The 23,161-nt window shown below is 46.4% G+C and overlaps 1 protein-coding gene across 23 annotated transcripts in view; it reads right to left on the minus strand.

Moving 5' to 3' along the window:
* UNC80 (unc-80 homolog, NALCN channel complex subunit) overlaps nucleotides 1-23,161 on the minus strand; it is a 366,195-nt gene that overhangs the window by 193,551 nt on the left and 149,483 nt on the right. For all 23 annotated transcript variants that reach the window (XM_063933120.1, XM_063933105.1, XM_063933107.1 and 20 more), the window contains 2 exons: nucleotides 9,109-9,242; nucleotides 6,407-6,572 (listed from right to left, as the gene is read on the minus strand). In XM_063933120.1, the coding sequence (XP_063789190.1) occupies nucleotides 6,407-6,572; nucleotides 9,109-9,242 (300 nt within the window). The remainder of the gene's footprint in view (nucleotides 1-6,406; nucleotides 6,573-9,108; nucleotides 9,243-23,161) is intronic.

Below are 23,161 nucleotides of genomic sequence, written 5' to 3' on the forward strand. Positions count from 1 at the left end.
GACCATAAGCCCTGGATATTCCTTCCCTGTGTGACTGCTCCCCAGCCTCGCAGGCTGGCATCCGTGGTCACCAGGACCCAGTCCTGAATGCCGAATCTGCGGCCCTCTAGAAGATGAGCACTCTGCAACCACCACAGGAGAGACACCCTTGTCCTTGGTGACAGGGTTATCCGCTGATGCATCTGAAGATGCGACCCGGACCATTTGTCCAGCAGGTCCCACTGGAAAGTTCTTGCGTGGAGTCTGCCGAATGGGATTGCTTCGTAGGAAGCCACCATTTTACCCAGAACCCTTGTGCATTGATGCACTGAGACTTGGCTCGGTTTAGGAGGTTCCTGACTAGCTCGGATAACTCCCTGGCTTTCTCCTCCGGGAGAAAAGCCTTTTTCTGGACTGTGTCCAGGATCATCCCTAGGAACAGAAGACAAGTCGTCGGAACCAGCTGCGATTTTGGAATATTGAGAATCCAATCGTGCTGCCACAACACTACCTGAAATAGTGCTACACCGACCTCCAACTGTTCCCTGGATCTTACCCTTATCAGGGAATCGTTCAAGTAAAGGATAACTAAAATTCCCTTCCTTCGAAGGAATATCATCATTTCGGCCATTACCTTGGTAAAGACCCGGGGTGCCGTGGACCATCCATACGGCAGCGTCTGAACTGATAGTGACAGTTCTGTACCATAAACCTGAGGTACCCTTGATGAGAAGGGTAAATTTTGACATGAAGGTAAGCATCCTTGATGTCCCGAGACATCATGTAGTCCCCTTCTTCCAGGTTCGCAATCACTGCTCTGAGTGACTCAATCTTGAATTTGAACCTCTGTATGTAAGTGTTCAAAGATTTTAGATTTAGAATCGGTCTCACCGAGCCGTCTGGCTTCGGTACCACAACAGTGTGGAATAATACCCCGTTCCCTGTTGCAGGAGGGGTATCTTGTTATCACCTGCTGGGAATACAGCTTGTGAATGGCTTCCAAAACAGTCTCCCTGTCAGAAGGAGACATTGGTAAAGCCGACTTTAGGAAACGGCGAGGGGGAGACGTCTCGAATTCTAATTTGTACCCCTGAGATATCACCTGAAGGATCCAGGGGTCTACTTGCGAGTGAGCCCACTGCGCGCTGAAATTCATTGAGACGGGCCCCCCACCGTGCCTGATTCTGCTTGTAAAGCCCCAGCGTCATACTGAGGGCTTGGCAGAGGCGGGAGAGGGTTTCTGTTCCTGGGAACTGGCTGATTTCTGCAGCCTTTTTCCTCTCCCTCTGTCACGGGGCAGAAATGAGGAATCTTTTGCCCGCTTGTCCACGAAAAGACTGCGCCTGATAATACGGCATCTTCTCATGTTGAGAGGCGACCTGGGGTACAAACGTGGATTTCCCAGCTGTTGCCGTGGCCACCAGGTCTGAAAGACCGACCCCAAATAACTCCTCCCTTTAATAAGGCAATACTTCCAAATGCCGTTTGGAGTACGCATCACCTGACCACTGACGTGTCCATAACCCTCTACTGGTAGAAATGGACAACGCACTTAGACTTGATGCCAGTCGGCAAATATTCCGCTGTGCATCACGCATATATAGAAATGCATCTTTTAAATGCTCTATAGGCAATAATATACTGTCCCTATCTAGGGTATCAATATTTTCAGTCAGGGAATCCGACCACGCCAACCCAGCACTGCACATCCAGGCTGAGGCGATTGCTGGTCGCAGTATAACACCAGTATGTGTGTAAATACATTTTAGGATACCCTCCTGCTTTCTATCAGCAGGATCCTTAAGGGCGGCCATCTCAGGAGAGGGTAGAGCCCTTACAAGCGTGTGAGCGCTTTATCACCCCTAGGGGGTGTTTCCCAACGCACCCTAACCTCTGGCGGGAAAGGATATAATGCCAATAACATTTTAGAAATTATCAGTTGTTATCGGGGGAAAACCACGCATCATCACACACCTCATTTAATTTCTCAGATTCAGGAAAACTACAGGTAGTTTTTCCTCACCGAACATAATACCCCATTTTGGTGGTACTCGTATTATCAGAAATGTGTAATAACATTTTTTTTTTTTCATTGCCTCAATCATGTAACGTGTGGCCCTACTGGAAGTCACATTTGTCTCTTCACCGTCGACACTGGAGTCAGTATCCGTGTCGGCGTCTATAACTGCCATCTGAGGTAACGGGCGCTTTAGAGCCCCTGACGGCCTATGAGACGTCTGGACAGGCACAAGCTGAGTAGCCGGCTGTCTCATGTCAACCACTGTCTTTTATACAGAGCTGACACTGTCATGTAATTCCTTCCAACAGTTCATCCACTCAGGTGTCGACCCCCTAGGGGGTGACATCACTATTACAGGCAATCTGCTCCGTCTCCACATCATTTTTCTCCTCATACATGTCGACACAAATGTACCGACATACAGCACACACACAGGGAATGCTCTGATAGAGGACAGGACCCCACTAGCTCTTTGGGGAGACAGAGGGAGAGTTTGCCAGCACACACCAGAGCGCTATATATATACAGGGATAACCTTATATAAGTGTTTTTCCCCTTATAGCTGCTGTATCTTTAATACTGCGCGTAATTAGTGCCCCCCCTCTCTTTTATAACCCTTTCTGTAGTGTAGTGACTGCAGGGGAGAGACAGGGAGCTTCCCTCCAACGGAGCTGTGAGGGAAAATGGCGCCAGTGTGCTGAGGAGATAGGCTCCGCCCCCTTATCGGCGGCCTTATCTCCCGTTTTTCTATGTATTTTGGCAGGGGTTAAATGCATCCATATAGCCCAGGAGCTATATGTGATGCATTCTTTTGCCATCCAAGGTGTTTATTATTGCGTCTCAGGGCGCTCCCCCCCAGCGACCGGAGTGTGAAGTGTGCTGAGAGCAATGGCGCACAGCTGCAGTGCTGTGCGCTACCTTGTTGAAGACAGGACGTCTTCTGCCGCCGATTTTCCGGACCTCTTCTGCCTTCTGGCTCTGTAAGGGGGCCGGCGGCGCGGCTCTGGGACCCATCCAGGCTGGGCCTGTGATCGTCCCTCTGGAGCTAATGTCCAGTAGCCTAAGAAGCCCAATCCACTCTGCACGCAGGTGAGTTCGCTTCTTCTCCCCTTAGTCCCTCGATGCAGTTAGCCTGTTGCCAGCAGGTCTCACTGAAAATAAAAAACCTAAACTAAAACTTTCACTAAGAAGCTCAGGAGAGCCCCTAGTGTGCACCCTTCTCGTTCGGGCACAGAGATCTAACTGAGGCTTGGAGGAGGGTCATAGGGGGAGGAGCCAGTGCACACCACATAGTCCTAAAGCTTTCTTTAGATGTGCCCAGTCTCCTGCGGAGCCGCTATTCCCCATGGTCCTTACGGAGTCCCCAGCATCCACTTAGGACGTTAGAGAAAATGAAGGATGTTGCTGCGGGTCTAATCAAGTGCAGCTACCACTATCAGGCTGTACCACATAGTGTCTCAGTGCTTTCTCTGTGCCGACATGAGTAACATCAAGTCATGTGAAGGCACATAGGATGCAGATGTAACTATGGCTCCCGAGGGGCACCCCCACGGCTGCTCCTCATAGCCCTGATGCACCTCCAGTAGCGGATCTTGCCACGGGCAAGCAGGACTTTTGTCCGGGGCGCCGCCTTCCGGAGGGCGCCGGCGCCATCCGGAGGGCACCGCACCATGGCAAGATCCGCTACTGCAGTGCTGTGCCCTCCGCTGTGTCCCGCTGCGTCCCGCTGTGAAGGGCGTCAGGGAACTAGACGCGTAGCGTCTAGTTTCCCTTTGTGTAGAGGACCTTTACTGTGCGGTGCGCGATGACGTCATCGCGCACCGCACAGCAAGGGTCCTCTCCATGAAAGGAACTAGACGCATAGCGTCTAGTTCCCTTCATGGAGAGGACCTTTGCTGTGCGGTGCGCGATGACGTCATCGCGCACCGCACAGCATTTAAGCGGCGCTACTACTGTACAGGGGGCGTAACTGACCACGCCCCATGTATGAAGCCACGCCCATACTACCCGTCCGGGGCGCAAAAAGGCCGAGAACCGACCCTGCGCACCTCCTGCAGGGAGGTTGCAGGGTAGGGAGCACCGGTTGAAGCTTTGCCTAGGGTGCATAGAGACCTTGCACCGGCCCTGGCTGGTGCGTTTATCACCTTGCACTTTTCACTGGTTTATCACTTCCTTATGCTTTCTCCAGATTAATACATCTGCCCCATTATTTGGCAGAACACAGGCTGGCTGATTTGGAAATTATTTGTATAGATTATACCTATTTCCAATCATTTCAAGTTGGATACTCACTGTAATTAAATCATGCAACTCATATATTTATATTTTATAAGAAAGAGAATTTTAGTACCATTTACAAGTACTAGCCAATATACAAAAGTTGAAATACTTCAGAAGTGTGAAATTCAGCAATTGGGAGATGCACTATAATATTGTGTGTATCCAACATAGAACAACTTATACAACAGTGCAGCATATACTCAAATATTTCAAATATTTTAATTATTTTGCACTGTTTATTCATGAAAATTGCAATATGCCTTTTTATATTGTATACAGCCATATTGGTATGAATCTATCTCCTAGCATATATGGTAGAGCAATAATGACACAGCTGCATTCATTAGCTGGAAAGAGTTTGATAAAGGCGCGGATGTATTGTATAAACATTACGTGTAATTTGCGGCTGCTCTGTAAACTTTTTATGCCCAGAATTAGTAGGAAGTGGAACCAGTCGGATTTGGAAAATACATCCTGCCTTTTGCAGAAAAAAAAATTGTAGCACAATTTTATTCCTAGATCCTTTCAACTTTTGCAACAGAAAAGTGTAAAAAGTCTACAAAGTCAGCCTCTATCACACGTTGCTGCAATAAGATATACACAGTTGAGAAAATACATAGTCCAAAAAATGGGGGCCTGTTGGAGACCGTACCACAGAATAACAAAAAAAACAGACACCACTAACCTAAAAGAGACAAAAAGTGGCACAAGAACGGTTATTATATGTACGTACTCTGACCTCCGCTTTCATAGATTTCTAGTGTATGGAGTTCCATACATTTAATCATTAATGATAAACACAGATCATTTAGAATAGTTAACGAAGGTAGACTTTAGACAATTCAGTTCACACATATTGTATATGGAGGCCAGAGAGGTGGCAGTGATGGTAACCAGTTATACAAGCAGTAGCAGAAAGCTTACACCAATCAGCTACAGAGTGTCATTGTATTGTCTTGTCTGATATGCGTTATGTACCCCCATTGTCATTCACAGAGAGACAGAACGTTTCAGCCTCAATATCCGTATATCCATACTGTATGCAAGACTTTATAACAGGACGTCATCACATAATAAAACAGTACAACAGTTGTTAATATCACCCAATACATGTCACCCAATACTGGGGGTAATTCAGACCTGATCGTAGCAGCAGATTTGTTAGCAGATGGGCAAAACCATGTGGGGCATGGGGCCCGGACCGTACGGGGGACGGGACGCGGTGGCTACGTGACGTCACACGCAGCCGCTGCGACCTGGACAGCGACAGGTAGCTCCCTGCCAGCTTCAAGTACAAAAGCATTGCCGCTGTGCGATGCTTTTGTACTTGTGCGGGGGGGGGGGGGGTAGGGCCTGACATGCGGGGTGGACGTCCCCCCGCATGTCAGGGAAGCTGATCGTAGATGTGCTAAATTTAGCACATCTACGATCAGGTCTGAATTACCCCCACGGTTTTGCTCAACTGCTAACAAATTTGCTGCTACGGTCAGGTCTTGATTACCCCCACTGTACAGTACATATATATATATATATCTATAATGTAGTCATGCGCACTCTAGCAACTTGGCACCCTCTAAATCACGTGTGTTTGCACCCACATTGTGTCTCCTGAACTGCCAGCTACGTTGTGCACATGCGCACTTGATGACGCAAACCCAATATAATCCTCCCTTCAGTCCTGCTACACTATACAGTGCAGTGGACACACGATCCTTTGTGCACCACTATATGTGGCTCCTGGCCCCAAGAGTAGTAAATCTATTGTATCACCACAATGGCAGGAATATTGATACATACTGTAGGCCCCTAAACTTCACTTTAGATCAACTTTGTCAAGCTACGCAGGGAAAATATGCATAGATCAGAAATACTAGAGTTCACTACTCAGCACTACACATATTGGGGAAATAGTTCTATACACACGATATTTACAGTATGATTTTATATCAACATTAAAGGCAAATAGTAACCCTTGATAGGAGACGAAGGTGTCTCACTTTATACAGAATTACTCAGCAAAAATATCTTAGGCTAAAATGTATAAATACGGATATCTATTGAAAATGTCCCGACACCATTGTCCTACAGGCAACTGACTGCGTATTACATGGCTGAGGGCCACTATACCTTTCTTCTCCTCACAGCCGGTGTCTGATTTCAGTGTGTGGCTGCTGCTGTGCAGGGAGTCCTTAGAATCTTCGTTCTCATCCAGGATCCCGGCAAAGCTTATCTTCCTCTCGTATCTGTGGCGGTCCATCTCCGGGTCCAAGCGTAGCCGGCAGGTCTCCAGGTCCTGATGTGTCATGGAGGGAAGAGCATTATAAAAGTCTGCCGTTCCATTAGCAACAAAACAACCCACGTACAGGATATGAAAGCTGCCACCGCACATTGGGGGTGATTCCGAGTTGTTCGCTCGCTAGCTGCTTTTAGCAGCATTGCACACGCTAAGCCGCCGCCCTCTGGGAGTGTATCTTAGCTTAGCAGAATTGCGAATGAAAGATTAGCGGAATTGCGAATAGAAATTTCTTAGCAGTTTCTGAGTAGCTCGAGACTTACTCCTACACTGCGATCAGCTCAGTCCGTTTCGTTCCTGGTTTGACGTCACACACACACCCTGCGTTCGCCCAGCCACTCCCCCGTTTCTCCAGACACTCCCGCGTTTTTCCCTGACACGCCTGCGTTTTTCCGCACACTCCCAGAAAACGGTCAGTTTTCGCCCAGAAACACCCACTTCCTGTCAATCACACTACAATCAGCAGAACGATGAAAAAACTTTGTTACGCCGTGAGTAAAATACCAAACTTTTGTGCTAATTTACTTGGCGCAGGCGCGCTGCGTACATTGCGCATGCGCAGTTTGCGACTAATTGCTCCGTAGCGAAAAAAAATAACGAGCGAACAACTCGGAATGACCCCCATTGTACAATGTTTTTAAATGTATTAAACAATTTAGTGAAAAGTCCTTTCAACAACATAATTAAGCAGAAACTAATCTGACATGATGTTGGACACCATCATTTGGGTCTATGTACTAAGCCTTGGAGAAAGTGACCGGAGATAAACTACTAACCAATCATCTCCTGTCATTTTTCAAACACAGCCTGTGACAAGGCAGTTAGGAGCTGAATGGCTGGTACTTTATCTCCATTCACTTTATCTCTCTCCATACTTAGTACATAGACCCCAATGATGTTCGACATTTTTCTAAAAGGTCCCATGTTTGATGTACAGCAAAGTTCCTCAAGCAAAGGATCATGGGGATTGCGAGATGGATAGTCCATGTGTCTTCTGCATTGTTAGGTCTGCTGTAACAGACTGGCTTCTCTTCATGAGTGCTTGACGTACAACTCTCCAAACCTCCTATCCATCTCTGAAACCTGGCTCTCCCTGAAGCCACTTCCCTCATTGGGAGTCATCCTCTCTTCTGGCCACTGGCAAGTTGATGACAGAAGTGGAATCTTTCTCCTGTCTCCTACTCGCTGAGCTCTCTAACTTCTCCTCCTTTGAGGTCTACTCAATCAGCCTGCCAGCCCTATTCATCTTCATCTCAATCACATACACTGAAGTCTGGGCGTTAGTGGCCCTGAATTTCTGACACAGCATCATTATGTTACTAAGGTGGAGATCATGTATCAAGCAGTGAATAGAATGGAGAAGTGACCAGCTCAAAGCACCCAATCAGCATCTAACTATCATTTTATAGAATATACTTGATAAATGCTTCCTCAAAGATGATTGGTTGCTATGGGCAACTTCACTCTTTTCACTGCTTGTTACATAAACCCATAAATCACATGACGCATCAGTGCGACCAAGTGACCGGATCTGTCCCCTAAAATGTTGCACTTTGCTGCTTCAACCGTGTAACTCCCCCACACCCACCTACCCTCAGCCTGTAGGTTGCTACTAATTGCCCCCTTGCCCATGTCACTCACCTTCTCAGCTTTTCTCAGTTGTTAGTGACCTTTGCGAGTGTATGTTGTGGTGAGTTCCAATAGCCAAGACTCATCACCTACTGTCCTTACATTAGGCTCTTACCTTCAACCCCTTATTCTGACTGACATTTCCCCCTCCGCCTTTCTTAACTAGTTGCCCCTTTCCCCTTTCCTTAATGTTATGTATGTGTTTCAGGCAAATCGGGAGATGTATTAAGCCTTGGAGAAAGATTAAATGAGTATCTTTCTTCTGCCTACTGGGTAATGATACAATATACGCCAGTGGTCCCCAAGCGCGATCCTTAAGTCACCCCAACAGTCCAGATTTTAGGGATATTTCTGCTTGTGCACAGATGGGATAATCAAACTGACTGAGGTACTAATTAAGTCACCTGTGCCTAAGCATGGATATCCTTAAGACCTGGAATGTTGGGGTGCCTTGAGGACTGCACTCGGGCACAACTGATATATGGTTTTCTCAGTGACTTTCAAACTCTTTACATTCAATTTATTTTATCCCATATGTTACCTACAGTGTATTACAAACTGACCTGCTTTGATGATCTAATTAGGAATTAAAAACTATAAAACTCCACCACATTAGGGGGTTTATTTAGGAAGCGCCGGATTCTAAAACCCAGCTTTCAATAATTTTTATGCCCAAAATTTTAAAGGGCAATGCTTCTACAAGTCGTATTTTGTTAGTAAAAGCATTGCCCTTTAAATTTGGGTCATAAACACGATTGGAAGTGCTGGATTTTAGAATTTGATACTTAGTAACTAGGGGTCTATGTGCTAAGCCGTGGAGACAGATAAAGTCAATGGAAACTACCATATAAGAGTGTTTAAAAACAAATGTTTGATAAATATTGACACTTTTCTCTATTTCACATACCACAAGAGGCTCAGCTCGAGGTCTCGGCAGGCACGGGAAAGTTTCCCTTAAGAAAGTGGTGATTTCCAGAAGTAACTGACATGCTGACATCTTCAGCGCAAAAGGACAGCCGCACTTTGTTGGGTTTACGGAACCTACAAATTGACATTTTTGGTAAAGAGAGCAGAGGATACTCAGCTGTCAAGTGAAACACATTTACTTGTGGCTGATACTGCCAGACAGCCAACACCAGAGATCAGTCATCAGAAGTCAGAGTGGGGTCTAAAGAACAGGGAAATGACAGCGAGATCCTGACCGCCGGTCACCTGACTACATCCCATGACAGGCTATCCAGGCCATAAAGAGAATACCCAACGAGAAAACTCACTTTTATGGGTCCTCTCAAACTTCTAATTAGTTATTTTCTGAAGTCAAATGCAGATTTACCATTGCAATGTCTATCTAAGCTTAGAGTGATACATATGAAAAGTTTATTGTATTGTAAAGTAATAATTTGAAATCGTAAAGTAATAATTTGAAATCTTCACTTTGGCAAAATAAAAATTAGCATCTTAGTCTTAACATGTAGTAGTACCGGTCAACGACTGAAGCAGAAGCAGCTTCTGTACAAAGTAAGGTAAGGAGGGGAGCAGTAGTTGTAGCGTAGCAGAGTGAGCCCGGCTAGGGGAACCTCCTCTGGGATGGGAAGGGTTTGCCTCACTCTGGGGGTGTAAGTATCTGAGGGTGTGTAAGTATCTGGGGGTGAGCTCTCTGCCATACTGATAGCTCACTCTGGCACAGCTGTCTTACTGGGCATTCCCTTTGCCCCATAGGGTCTACAACTGCCCCTAAACAGGAACACAGCCTCTATCCCCCATGTACAGGAGAAGCGGGTAACTGTTGTCGTGTGTCCTTTATCTGGATGTCATGTGCTTTCACCATAAGAGTAAACCCCCTCCTAATTCTATTGTATATCAGGAATAAGATGTCCAACTGGGTGCCATGGGGGAGTTATTTGTGGCACCTAAGGGGTTGACATCCCATTACCCCGATCTCATTTTTTGGTTACTTTTATACATAGGGAGTTGGGTGTCCTTCATTTGCATGTCCTGTGCAGTCACATTAGGGCTTAACCCCCCCCTCCCAACCCCCACTGTTCTATTGAAATTTACATACCGCACTAAACTGACCTGGCATATAATGGATCACACATAATGGATCACTTGTTCTCCGCCCCATCATGCTTGGCTCCACCCCTTCTCTGGAACACCCCCCCCCACACACACATTTTGCGTTTGCCCCTCTACGCCAGGTTTTACACCGAATGTCAGTGTCAATTTAAACTTACAGCCCGACCCACCAAGAGGCAGTAGTTTTTGCTTCATAAATATAGATCAAAGGGGGGAATTCAAATGTTTGAAAAGTCGGCTGGGCGTCTGTTTTTTCCTATCTATTAGACAGGAAAAAGCAGACACCCAACTGACTTTTCAAACAATAGAATACCCCCCAATGTGTCTAAAATCCACAAATATGGCCTCACTTTGTTATTTGTGTGCAGTACAGAAATGCACTGACTTCATCCAACTCTAAAGCAGGACTTAAGTAACATAATTAATTATTATACTGAGGTGCGAGGTGCGGTGTACCTCATTGATTGGCAATCACTTGTTTGATTAAGAAAAACTTTAATTGTATGCAATCAATAGATATATTAAGATTATAGATTTCAACAGCATCTATTTATCATTGTTTGTTGTTTTTGTCCTAAGCAAGTTATATGGTAAAATATAATAATGGGGGATAAAAGGAAATAGATAAAATAGCCCAGCTGTCAATCAATAACTAATTGTATACTTTTGAATAAAAAATACCGTGGCGTAATATATTGTTCAGTGAAAACCAATGATAAGTGATCTCTGGTATGTAAAAGCCGTCTGCTCTGTCAATGCTTCCTAACCATTTTATATCAAGCCAAACTAATAAATACAAGGATTTGATTTAATGCCTCCGAATTCCATCACAAGGAGGATTAAATCAGCATCTGCTGTAATCCGAATTGACGGGCGTCTCCCACCGAAGCAACGCTGTGCTTTAGCTCCAGACCAGACGCGTGTCTGATAGCATTTATCTCATTAGGCAAAAGATGTAGAGGATGTGGACGTGAGAAAAACAGACGAAACGAAGAAACGGAAGCAAACCTGAAGCGTAAACTGCAAGGAAAGTCAGAGAGTAAAAGGAAAGTGTAAACATAAAGTAACTGATCAATGAGAGAGAAAGGAGTAATGGCTTTTGCAAACATTGAACATTTACTGATATACTAACATTATTCAGAATGCATCAAGACAATATCTGTGCAATTATGGATATTCAATGTTAAAATAGTTTAGCACTTAAATATTTGATGGTTTCCCCGCTGCCATAATTGGAGTCTTTCAGATATGTCCCGAAGCTTAAAACATGTTGAGAAACCACTTGAACATAAATTACTGTATTGATTAAATATTGTACAAGAACGGGGGCGTGGCCTGGAGGCTGAACGGATAGGCAGCACACTCTGTGAGCTCCCCTGAGTTTAAGGAGTTTTTGCCCCTAAAATCCAATCCCTGCCCGGGAAGAGCCCTCTAAACGTGTTCCCCCTGACAGAGGGAACAATCATCGTTGGTGGGGTAGTGCTGCGGAATCGGGGAGCCGGTTTACCGGCTCCTGCGGGTTGCGGCCTACCCTCCACCTAAAAGCCGGGGCCTAAATTTCGGATCCTCTGGCGGCGGACCTTACGGAGCTTCAGCCCCGTCCCCAAAGTGCCCGGACGTGGACCCCCTGGGAGCTGACACACACTCCCTCATACCAGCGGGACAGGGGAGGCTGCGGAGGAGCGGAGAGCGGGCCGGAGAGCAGACGCCGGGGATACGACGCTCCGGAGGCGGCGGCCATTTTAGGTCTCGGTCCCGGTGACGGAGCTGGGGACTCGGGACCCGGCGACCTCCACCGCACACAGAGGTGAGCTGATCCCCCATCGCACTCTCTCCCCCACCGTTGCCCGCGCCTGACGCCGGCGGGCGCCCACGGCTGGACACTCCGTGCTGTGTGCCGGAGGGTGACACAGCACAGCAGCGCCACGGCTCCCACGTCGGCCTCTCTCTGGGTCTGACCCTCAGCCCCAAGCCTGCGCTCAAATAACCCTTCTCGGGGGCATTATCATTATCAATTACGCTCGGCCGCTGGGGAGCCCTGCTCGACTACCCGCACGGATAGGGGCGTCTGCTCTCTCCCCCCCCCCATTGCCTTAAGGTGCAACTAGGCCAAAGAAGAGTACCACCCTCTCACCATATAGGGGTCCTATATATGTTATAACACCCCCCCCCAGCATTAAATTTTCATATAATTTACTGAAGTTACCTGATACTTCCCTTCTGTGCTGGATTTTTCTGTTTTACATTTTTACAAGCCCGGGAGCGCCATCTCCTGACCTCTCCCTGCAACTGCACCTGCTTTATACTTTATACTCCAGTCTACTATGTTGCTATCTAGCAGAGAAATGTGCTGCTGAATGCCTATGGGTGCGACCACGGGGGTCTTTTCCTTGTGAATTCTCAACTTCTACCTCATGATGGATCAGTAACTATTTATGCTATTACTCAGCTATGCCCTATGACCTCTCCTAGCTCCGGGACTGTCACACACCATGTCTAAGTCTTAGTCCAAGAAAAATACGTCCTCTGCGGAAATCTCCTCCTTTATTTCTAAGATGAAATCCAGTTCCACTAAAGTACCGGCCGCCCCTACTCCCGCCCCGGTTTCGGAATCGGAGGAAGACTCATCTGCCCCAGACCCCTCCATGAAAGATGGCATTTCCTCTATCCTGGCGGAGATGAAATCACTGAAACAAGCTTTTCATTCGGAGATCCATAACGCCATCTCGGGGCTCAAGGCGGAGATATCTGATCTCGGGGCCCGTACTAACGATACTGAACAAAAAATTGATGAAGTCATTTCCTTCCAGCAAGAATTGGAACATTCAGTCCACGTTATGCAGGAAGATATTTACCTGCTCCAAGACCAACAGGAAGACGCAGATAATCGCGCACGACGTAATAACCTACAGATTAAATGCATACCGGAGTCGGTGGAGCCAACACAATTGGAGGATTTCCTCCTCAGATTTTTCCAACACCTCCTCCCGGACGTCCCGCGCGAGCAGTTCCTTCTGGACAGGGCTCACCGGGCCTTGCGCCAAAAACCCCCGACTTCGTCCCCTCCAAGAGACGTAGTCTTACGGTGTCACTACTTTAAAACCAAGGAAAAAATCCTAACAGCGGCCCGGAATAGAGACTTGTGTTTGTTCGACACGCATAAGTTAATGGTGTTTCAGGACTTATCCCCTACCACTCTTAAGAGGCGCTTCGACTTGCGGGAGTACACCCAAATCCTCAGGGACAACCAAATCCGTTACAGATGGGGTTTCCCTTTTGCTCTCATTGTGCAACGTGATGGGAAGAATCTGCTGGCACGTTCTAAGGAGGAGGCCCACCGGCTTCTGTTGAGACTTAACCTCTCTCCCCCGGAGTCGGATAAACCTGTCTCCCCGCGGGAAGCTCCAGCTCTTCAACGCTCTCCAGTCTCACCTCTCCCACAGCGGGCGCCCCGACGCCTGTGGCTGACAGTCCCGACAAAAACTTCCGCGAGACACGACCCTCCGTGAACATTTCTTCACAGCTGCAATATCGGGTTACTACATGTCATTTTCCACTGTTATGCATATTAACTTAGAGGTTTACGGGTTCCTTTGTTCCACTGTGGTCATATAACTGAGCATATGTTCTCTGTGTTCATAAGATTCAAAAATGGTTTATTAAGTTTATTTGAGGTTGTGACCCCCCTGGTCGCCCCCCCTACCTGATTGGCCGGTGGGCCCCCTGATACTCGGAGCCATACCCCCCACCGAGCCATTATAGTCAGTTTTGAGCATAGGGGAGAACCCCTCTCCCTTAATACCCCATACGGGAGCTCAAACGTTCAGACCCGTACAATGCGTACAATGGGTCATTGGCTTGGTATATTATACATGTTCATTGCTTTTCATTTTGTATTGTTCTTTATGTTACTACCCTTCTTTGTTCTTCCTCTTTCTCTACCTCTTATTTTTCCTCCTCCCCCCTTCCCCCAGGGAGATCATCAATGGGCCCTTAGGGCCATTAGAGTTTTGCTTCTACCTGTACGGTCATGTCTGTTAGCGTAATATCCTATAATGTGAAGGGTCTCAATAGCCCCCAAAAGAGGACCAAATTATTTCTCTTTTTGAAACAAGTAGGGGGAGATCTGGTGTTCCTCCAGGAGACACATTTCAAAGGAACGTCCCACCCTGAACTACGTTCTAGACGCCATCCTGTTGCCATACATGCCTGTGACCACTCTCAGAAGAAAAGAGGGGTTGCCATATTGATCCCCGCCCATCTACATTTAGAATCAGAAAAAATTGTTAGGGACAAGCGCGGAAGGTTCCTCATTATAGTAGGCAAGCTTAATAGTGTCCCCATCACCCTGGTCAATATCTACGCTCCCAATGTTAATCAAGCCTCGTTTTTCGCCTCTCTAGACTCTAAAATCACTCAGTGTAGGAAAGGCGACATTTTAATGGCAGGAGATTTCAACACTATACTCCATCATAGCCTTGATCGCTCTAGTTCCCTACCAGCGTCCCAGGCCCGGACACATACCCGCAATTCCCGAGCCCTGCAGTCCCTACTTAAAAATCACTTACTATTCGACTCCTGGAGGGTTGTTGACCCCTTAGTTAAAGATTACACATTCTATTCCCCAGTGCATAATCTATACACCAGAATTGATATGATCATGGTAAGTAGAGACCTCACCTCCCGAATCCAGAAATGCTGTATCCACCCAATCACATGGTCCGACCATGCCCCAATATCCTTATCTTTGTCTGGACTGGCACGCACCCTCTTCCCTCCCTCTTGGTCTCTTAATGATGCCCTTCTTCAACAGTTCGAGGTGCCGCAACAAATCACTCAGGCTTTGAAAGATTACTTTAATGAAAACCAAACCCCTGGTATATCAGACATGACCCTGTGGGAGGCGCATAAAGCGGTCCTTAGAGGCCATTTTATTCAAATTGCGGCCAGACTCACCAAACAACGCTCCCAAAAGATATCTGAACTCTCTGACCAACTCCACCATCTGGAGGAGGTCCATAAATCTTCTCTAAACCCGGCCGATTTAGATAAACTACTTAAAGTCAGGGGTGAACTTAATATATTGTTATCTCATAAGACTGAACAATGCCTTAGACGCCTTAACCAGATTTATTACGAAAAAGGGGATAAAGCAGATAAAATTTTGGCCAGGAAACTGAGGGCTCAGATCTCTTCAAAAAATATTCTATCTATTCGCACCAAACAGGGAACACTAACACATGACCCTGACCGCATCCTGGGTGAATTCGAGGAATTCTATAAACTATTGTATAACGCGGAGGCGGGCCCTTCGTCGTCTTCACTGAGATTCCATGAGGGGATTGAATCCCTTTTAGATAAGTGTGACCTACCGTCACTAAGTAGCACGACAGTCTCTCAGTTAAGCTCAGAGATAACTTTGGAAGAGTTAGATAGTGCGCTTAAAACTCAGAAATCTGGTAAAGCCCCTGGCCCCGACGGGATGTCAATTATGTACTACAAGAAATTTAAAGGGATCCTATTACCCCATCTCTGTAGACTCTTCAACGGTTTCCTTAGAGGTAATCCTCTGTCACCCCGGGCACTAGAGGCAAGGATAGTTTTAATTCATAAACCTGGGAAAGACCCCAATTCCTGTGCTAGCTACCGCCCCATCTCGTTACTAAATAATGACATCAAACTCTTTGCCAAAATTCTCGCCCTAAGACTAAACCCAGTTCTTCCACGTTTGATACACGCTGACCAGGTGGGCTTCATCCCAGGCCGACAAGCTAGAGACAATACCCGTAGAACCATTGATTTGGTCCATCTTATCAATAAAGATAAATTACCCTCTGTCCTTCTCTCGCTTGACGCGGAGAAGGCTTTTGATAAAATATTGTGGCCATTCATGTTCGCCACTTTACGTAGGTTCGGCCTGGGAGGAAGCCTACTTCAGGGTATTCAGGCACTCTACTCCAACCCCTCTGCCAGAGTTAGGGTTAATGGTAAGGACTCGCCCCTCTTTCACATCAATAACGGTACACGTCAGGGGTGCCCTCTGTCTCCATTAATCTTTGCTATGACCATCGAACCATTGGCGTGCATGATTAGGGCTAACCCTGATATTAAGGGCATTAATGTTGGCGACGAGGAGTTCAAATTGTCATTATTTGCAGATGATGTTCTGTTAACTCTGTCTTCACCTAATATTTCTATCCCCAATCTATTTAAAACCCTATCATCATATTCTCATTATTCGGGATATCCTATTAACTATTCCAAATCGGAGGCCCTCCCTCTACATCTCAGTGAGGACACCAGATCTCTCCTAGCTGCTAACTTTAATTTTGCTTGGCGCCCCAAGAAAATTAAATACCTAGGCGTGTTCATCACGAACTCCTACGACTCCCTATACTCTGAGAACTTCCCAGCTTTATTCAAGTGTATAGAGTCGGACCTTCGGGTCTGGGACAAGCAGATTATAGCCTGGTTCGGACGGATAGTCTCAGTAAAGATGAACATCCTACCCAGGCTCTTATATCTGATTCAAACAATTCCCGTACGCATCCCCGCTGAGGCCCTGGGCCGAATGCAGAAACTCTTCCTAAAATTTATATGGTCTGGTAAGCCTCCTAGAATTAGGACCTCTACTCTAGTACGTGATCCACTATCTGGAGGCAGAGGTCTGCCGGACATTCGTAAATACTACCACGCAACTCACCTGAGCCAGGCTGTCGCCTGGTTTTCCCCAGCGCCCCATCTACCCTGGATCCGTATCGAGCGTCTGGCGGCCGGGGTCTCCACTTTGGTTTCCCTACTTGCGCCGACCAGACCAACCCGGATAATGAAAGCGTGCACCTCTCCCACTAAATTTACCTGCTCCCTATGGTGTTTCTGCATTCGGCATTACGGTTTATCCACTTTCCCTTCGCCCATCACTTCCATTTGGGACAATCAGGATTTCCCCCCTGGCTCCACCTTACGGTCCCACCTGTGGTTCCATTTGAGCCCACGTCCGGGACTGGTGTTTGATTTCATAGAGGGCTCCTCCTGGCGCTCCCTTCAGTCCCTACGTGACAAATATAATATCCCCCAACCTGTATCTTATGAGTATTTACAAATTCGTTCTTTCTTAAGTTCCCTTTCAAAATCCCAAGTCATACGTCAACTTACTCCCTTAGAACGTTTGTGTATTTATTCTCCCATGCGGCAGGGTATTATTTCTATACTTTATGGCTTACTACGTTCTCTGAAGGCAGCGAACATACTTCCCCATGAGCGTAAATGGGAACAGGACCTTGGCCCACCCCCAGCAGAGGACTCATGGGAAATTATTAGGCAAAAGGTAGCTCAGTCCTCAATTTCCTCCTTAGTGAAGGAAAATTCCTATAAAGTCTATACTAGATGGTATCGGGTCCCTGCTACACTACATAAGTTTTTTCCTGGGTCATCACCATTGTGTTGGCGTGGATGTGGTCAAATTGGAGACTTCTTGCACATCTGGTGGTCATGCCCCAAAATTTGCACGTTCTGGTCTCAGGTGGAAACCCTCATTAGCTCCATTTTCTCCTCGCAAGTAACGTTATGTCCCTGGTCGGCCCTTCTGGGCCTACCTTTGTCCAATCTAGACTCCCAGGAGAGCAACCTGGTACTCCAGATCCTACACGCTGCCAGATGTGTGATAGCTAAAAATTGGAAAAAAACTACTCCCCCCCCTAGGAGCATGTTAATAGCCAAAATTTGGCATATCTCCATGATGGAGAACATCACGGCCTCCTTACGGGATAGGTCAGAGAAATTTAGGAAGATCTGGGATCCTTGGTTCACCTATACTATACCCTCGTCTACCAGGATGTAAAGTTTACAGTTGGGAGGTCTCCCCTCCTGCGCCCGGCCTCTACCTTGTATGCTCCTATGATGATCTCCCTTTCTCCCACCCACCCTTTCCCTTTCTTTCCCCCTCTCTTCTCCTCTTCTTCTTTGTCTCTTCTCCCCTATTCTTCTCTTATTTTTTGTTTAAACGTAAAAAATTGTTGTCGACAGATATTTACATACAATATATTGATGATGTGCATCCGTGTTGTTGTTACATTTGGTTATTCCCCACGGGATAGCTTGTATGTGATTTTGGATATTTCTTTGGAGTCATCATCTCCTGTTTGTCTTGTATCAGCATATTCGACTTCTTTTCAATAAAAATATTACATTAAAAAAAATATTGTACAAGAACTAAATTATCAATGCAGATTTCCTCCCATGTTTAGTACAATACACTGATGGTCTCAGAGTTATGGCACTGCCATTGGACCCTGGGTATGATTCAGGCCCCGATGGCATTGCAGTGCATACACTAGTGCAAAGTACCGATGTGCGGTACTTTGCACATGCACCGGACCTGTATGTGTCCTGTACGGGTCCTGCTTCTTTGGACTCACTATGGCTGCAGATATCACCAGAGCAAAAGTCTGCAGCCGTTTGGGGAACTGTGAGGGTGCAGCAACGTTAAAGTAAAAGTCTGCAGCCGTATGGGAGTGGGGGAAGGGGGGGGGGGGGGGGGAGGGGGCAGCGACGGCCTCCGTTTCCCAAACCAGAGATGCATTGACGCCAGGATCTGAATCGGAAGACGGAGATTTCCTGGCCCCTTTGTAGGAACTGCGGCAGGCCGGCTTGCAGGACTCCATAGGACATGCAGCCAGAGGATAGTGTCGCAGGTGATCCGATTCTGCATCTTAGCACTAATGCATGCAGGAGGCGCCTACTTATATCATATGCCTCCTACTGCATTACCATACTAGTGCATCACCGCAGCTTCCAAGTAAGCATAACCAAAGTAAGTATAACCAGCTGATGTGACTTTTTTCCCCAAGTACTGTAGCTCAATAAACAAATAAGAGCAAAATGATAAATTAAAAGGACAGCACTTTGGAAAACAAGCGGTGGTTGGTGGAGCAATTGGACAAAGATATGTAGCAGACTTGGGCCCAGATTTATCAAGCTTTGGAGAGTGATAAATTGCACGGTAATAAAGTAATACACCAATCAGCTCCTGTCATTTTTCAAACACAGCCTGTAACATGGCAGATAGGAGCTGATTGGTTGGTACTTTATCACAGTGCAATGTATCACTCTCCAAGGTTTGATAAATCTGGGCCTTGCTTTGCATCTTGAATCTAGCAGTGGTTAGAACCGGCACTCAACCAGCACCAGCAATGAGGTGTGACGTCCCTGTAATATAATCTTAGATGTGTTACACGCCACCGGCAGATTTAGGCAAGTTGTAGACAAACCACAACATGAAAAAGCAAGTGCAATATCGCAAAAGAAAATGCAATCTTTCAATGCACATCCGTTGTCTGTAACTTGAGTCAGCTCATATAAATTGATTTTCTGAAATCCACGCACTGATAACATAATAATATCTGCAGTATGTGATCCATTGGCGAGACACCTATAAGCTTTGATGCTTCAAGATGTAGCAGTCATAAATAATGTTTTCCTAGGCCAATGAGGAAGAATATGAAACAAATGTTTCCGCTTTTACTACATCATTTTGTTCAAGTGGTTTCTCGACATGTTACAATAAGATTCCATGCAAAGATAATATAATAATCAACTTTAAGGAAGCATGCAGTATTTTACCTCTAGTTGAGAAAAGCAACATTAATAGGTCAGAAAGATGCAACCAGAATGAAAAGAGGATTTTTAAAAATATTCATGTACAAAGGTCATAATTATATTGGAATAATTGACAGAAATCCAAATTGTGTAGGAACATGATCTCACATAAATGACGCTTAAAAAGAGGGATTTTTCAGTATATCAATTTGCAGGAGACAGAAAACATATGGAATTTGGTCTGGTTGCACATCTGACATCAAGAATATTCTCAAATAAATATGAAAAAAAAAAACCATAAAAAGCCATTACATGGAAAACATAACCAGCATATAATGATCACTTTAACTAGAACAAAATTGCAATTTTTATTCCACACTAGTGTGGATTTTTTTTTAAAAGCATTTGAGGCATTTATGTATGATCCAGATGTTTCTGTTGTTCATTGGGTTTCATCTAATTTTTCCATAACTATTCAGCTGAACACACTGGGAATTGCGCAGTATGAAAAAACGTGTTTGTTGATTTAAGTGGAAGCAGGTATAGCTTTAGTCAGCAAATGCACACTGGGAAATTTCTGCATTTTCTCAAAATATAATAATGTTAATAATAATAATATTATTAATAATATCACAAAATCTGGGGCCCAGGAAGAACTTGACCAGGGCTGGCGATCAGTCACCATTGAGGTTGAATGATTGGGACTGGCAATCAGCTACCACTGTGACTGGCTGGAATATTAGTGACTTCTCCACTACTGATCTTTAACCACTGGTGGGAGTTCATTTAACTATGTTAGGTTTCATAAAGATCAGAGAATGGCCTTCATCACTGTTACCAACCACACTGCTCGTTCGGAAAGGCAGGAAGATCTGATTCTGCTCACTGGTTGATACCAGCCCCAAGAGTTAATTATAAAAAAAATAAGAATTTACTCACCGGTAATTCTATTTCTCGTAGTCCGTAGTGGATGCTGGGGACTCCGTAAGGACCATGGGGAATAGACGGCTCCGCAGGAGACTGGGCACACTAAAAGAAAGATTTGGTACTACCTGGTGTGCACTGGCTCCTCCCTCTATGCCCCTCCTCCAGACCTCAGTTAGGATACTGTGCCCGGAAGAGCTGACACAATAAGGAAAGGATTTTGAATCCCGGGTAAGACTCATACCAGCCACACCAATCACACCGTATAACTCGTGATATTTTACCCAGTTAACAGTATGAATAACAACTGAGCCTCTCAACAGATGGCTCAACAATAACCCTTTAGTTAGGCAATAACATATATACAAGTATTGCAGACAATCCGCACTTGGGATGGACGCCCAGCATCCACTACGGACTACGAGAAATAGAATTACCGGTGAGTAAATTCTTATTTTCTCTGACGTCCTAGTGGATGCTGGGGACTCCGTAAGGACCATGGGGATTATACCAGAGCTCCCAAACGGGCGGGAGAGTGCGGATGACTCTGCAGCACCGAATGAGAGAACTCAAGGTCCTCCTCAGCCAGGGTATCAAATTTGTAGAATTTTGCAAACGTGTTTGCCCCTGACCAAGTAGCTGCTCGGCAAAGTTGTAAAGCCGAGACCCCTCGGGCAGCCGCCCAAGATGAGCCCACCTTCCTCGTGGAATGGGCTTTCACTGATTTAGGATGCGGCAAACCAGCCGCAGAATGCGCCAGCTGAATTGTGCTACAAATCCAGCGAGCAATAGTCTGCTTAGAAGCAGGAGCACCTATTTTGTTGGGTGCATACAGGACAAAAAGCGAGTCAGTTTTCCTGACTCCAGCCGTCCTGGAAACATAAATTTTCAAGGCCCTGACTACGTCCAGTAACTTGGAATCCTCCAAGTCCTTAGTAGCCGCAGGCACTACAATAGGTTGGTTCAAGTGAAAAGCTGATACCACCTTAGGGAGAAACTGGGGACGAGTCCTCAATTCTGCCCTATCCATATGGAAAATCAGATAAGGGCTTTTACACGACAAAGCCGCCAATTCTGACACACGCCTGGCCGAAGCCAAGGCCAATAACATGACCACTTTCCACGTGAGATATTTGAGATCCACGGTTTTAAGTGGTTCAAACCAATGTGATTTTAGGAAACCCAACACCACATTGAGATCCCAAGGTGCCACAGGAGGCACAAAAGGGGGCTGAATATGAAGCACTCCCTTTACAAAAGTCTGAACTTCAGGCAGTGAAGCCAGTTCTTTCTGGAAGAAAAACGACAGAGCCGAAATCTGGACCTTAATGGAACCCAATTTTAGGCCCATAGCCACTCCTGACTGTAGGAAGTGCAGAAAACGACCCAGCTGAAATTCCTCTGTGGGGGCCTTCCTGGCCTCACACCACGCAACATATTTTCGCCAAATGCGGTGATAATGGTTTGCGGTTACTTCTTTCCTGGCTTTTATCAGCGTAGGAATGACTTCCTCCGGAATGCCCTTTTCCTTTAGGATCCGGAATTCAACCGCCATGCCGTCAAACGCAGCCGCGGTAAGTCTTGGAACAGACAGGGCCCCTGCTGTAGCAGATCCTGTCTGAGCGGTAGAGGCCATGGGTCCTCTGATAACATTTCTTGAAGTTCCGGGTACCAAGCTCTTCTTGGCCAATCCGGAACCACAAGTATCGTTCTTACTCCTCGCCTTCTTATTATTCTCAGTACCTTTGGTATGAGGGGCAGAGGAGGGAACACATAGACCGACTGGTACACCCACGGTGTCACTAGCGCGTCCACAGCTATCGCCTGAGGGTCCCTTGACCTGGCGCAATATTTCTTTAGCTTTTTGTTGGGGCGGGACGCCATCATGTCCACCTGTGGCCTTTCCCAACGGTTTACCAACAGTAGGAAGACTTCTGGATGAAGTCCCCACTCTCCCGGGTGTAGGTCGTGTCTGCTGAGGAAGTCTGCTTCCCAGTTGTCCACTCCCGGAATGAACACTGCCGACAGTGCTATTATGTGATTTTCCGCCCATCGGAGAATCCTTGCGGCTTCTGCCATCGCCATCCTGCTTCTTGTGCCGCCCTGTCGGTTTACATGGGCGACTGCCGTGATGTTGTCTGACTGGATCAGTACCGGCTGGTTTTGAAGCAGGGGTTTTGCCTGACTTAGGGCATTGTAAATGGCCCTTAGTTCCAGAATATTTATGTGCAGGGAAGTCTCCTGACTTGACCATAGTCCTTGGAAGTTTCTTCCCTGTGTGACTGCTCCCCAGCCTCGAAGGCTGGCATCCGTGGTCACCAGGACCCAGTCCTGTATGCCGAATCTGCGGCCCTCTAGAAGAT

This window comes from Pseudophryne corroboree, chromosome 7, assembly GCF_028390025.1.
Source record: "Pseudophryne corroboree isolate aPseCor3 chromosome 7, aPseCor3.hap2, whole genome shotgun sequence".
Taxonomy (NCBI): domain Eukaryota; kingdom Metazoa; phylum Chordata; class Amphibia; order Anura; family Myobatrachidae; genus Pseudophryne; species Pseudophryne corroboree.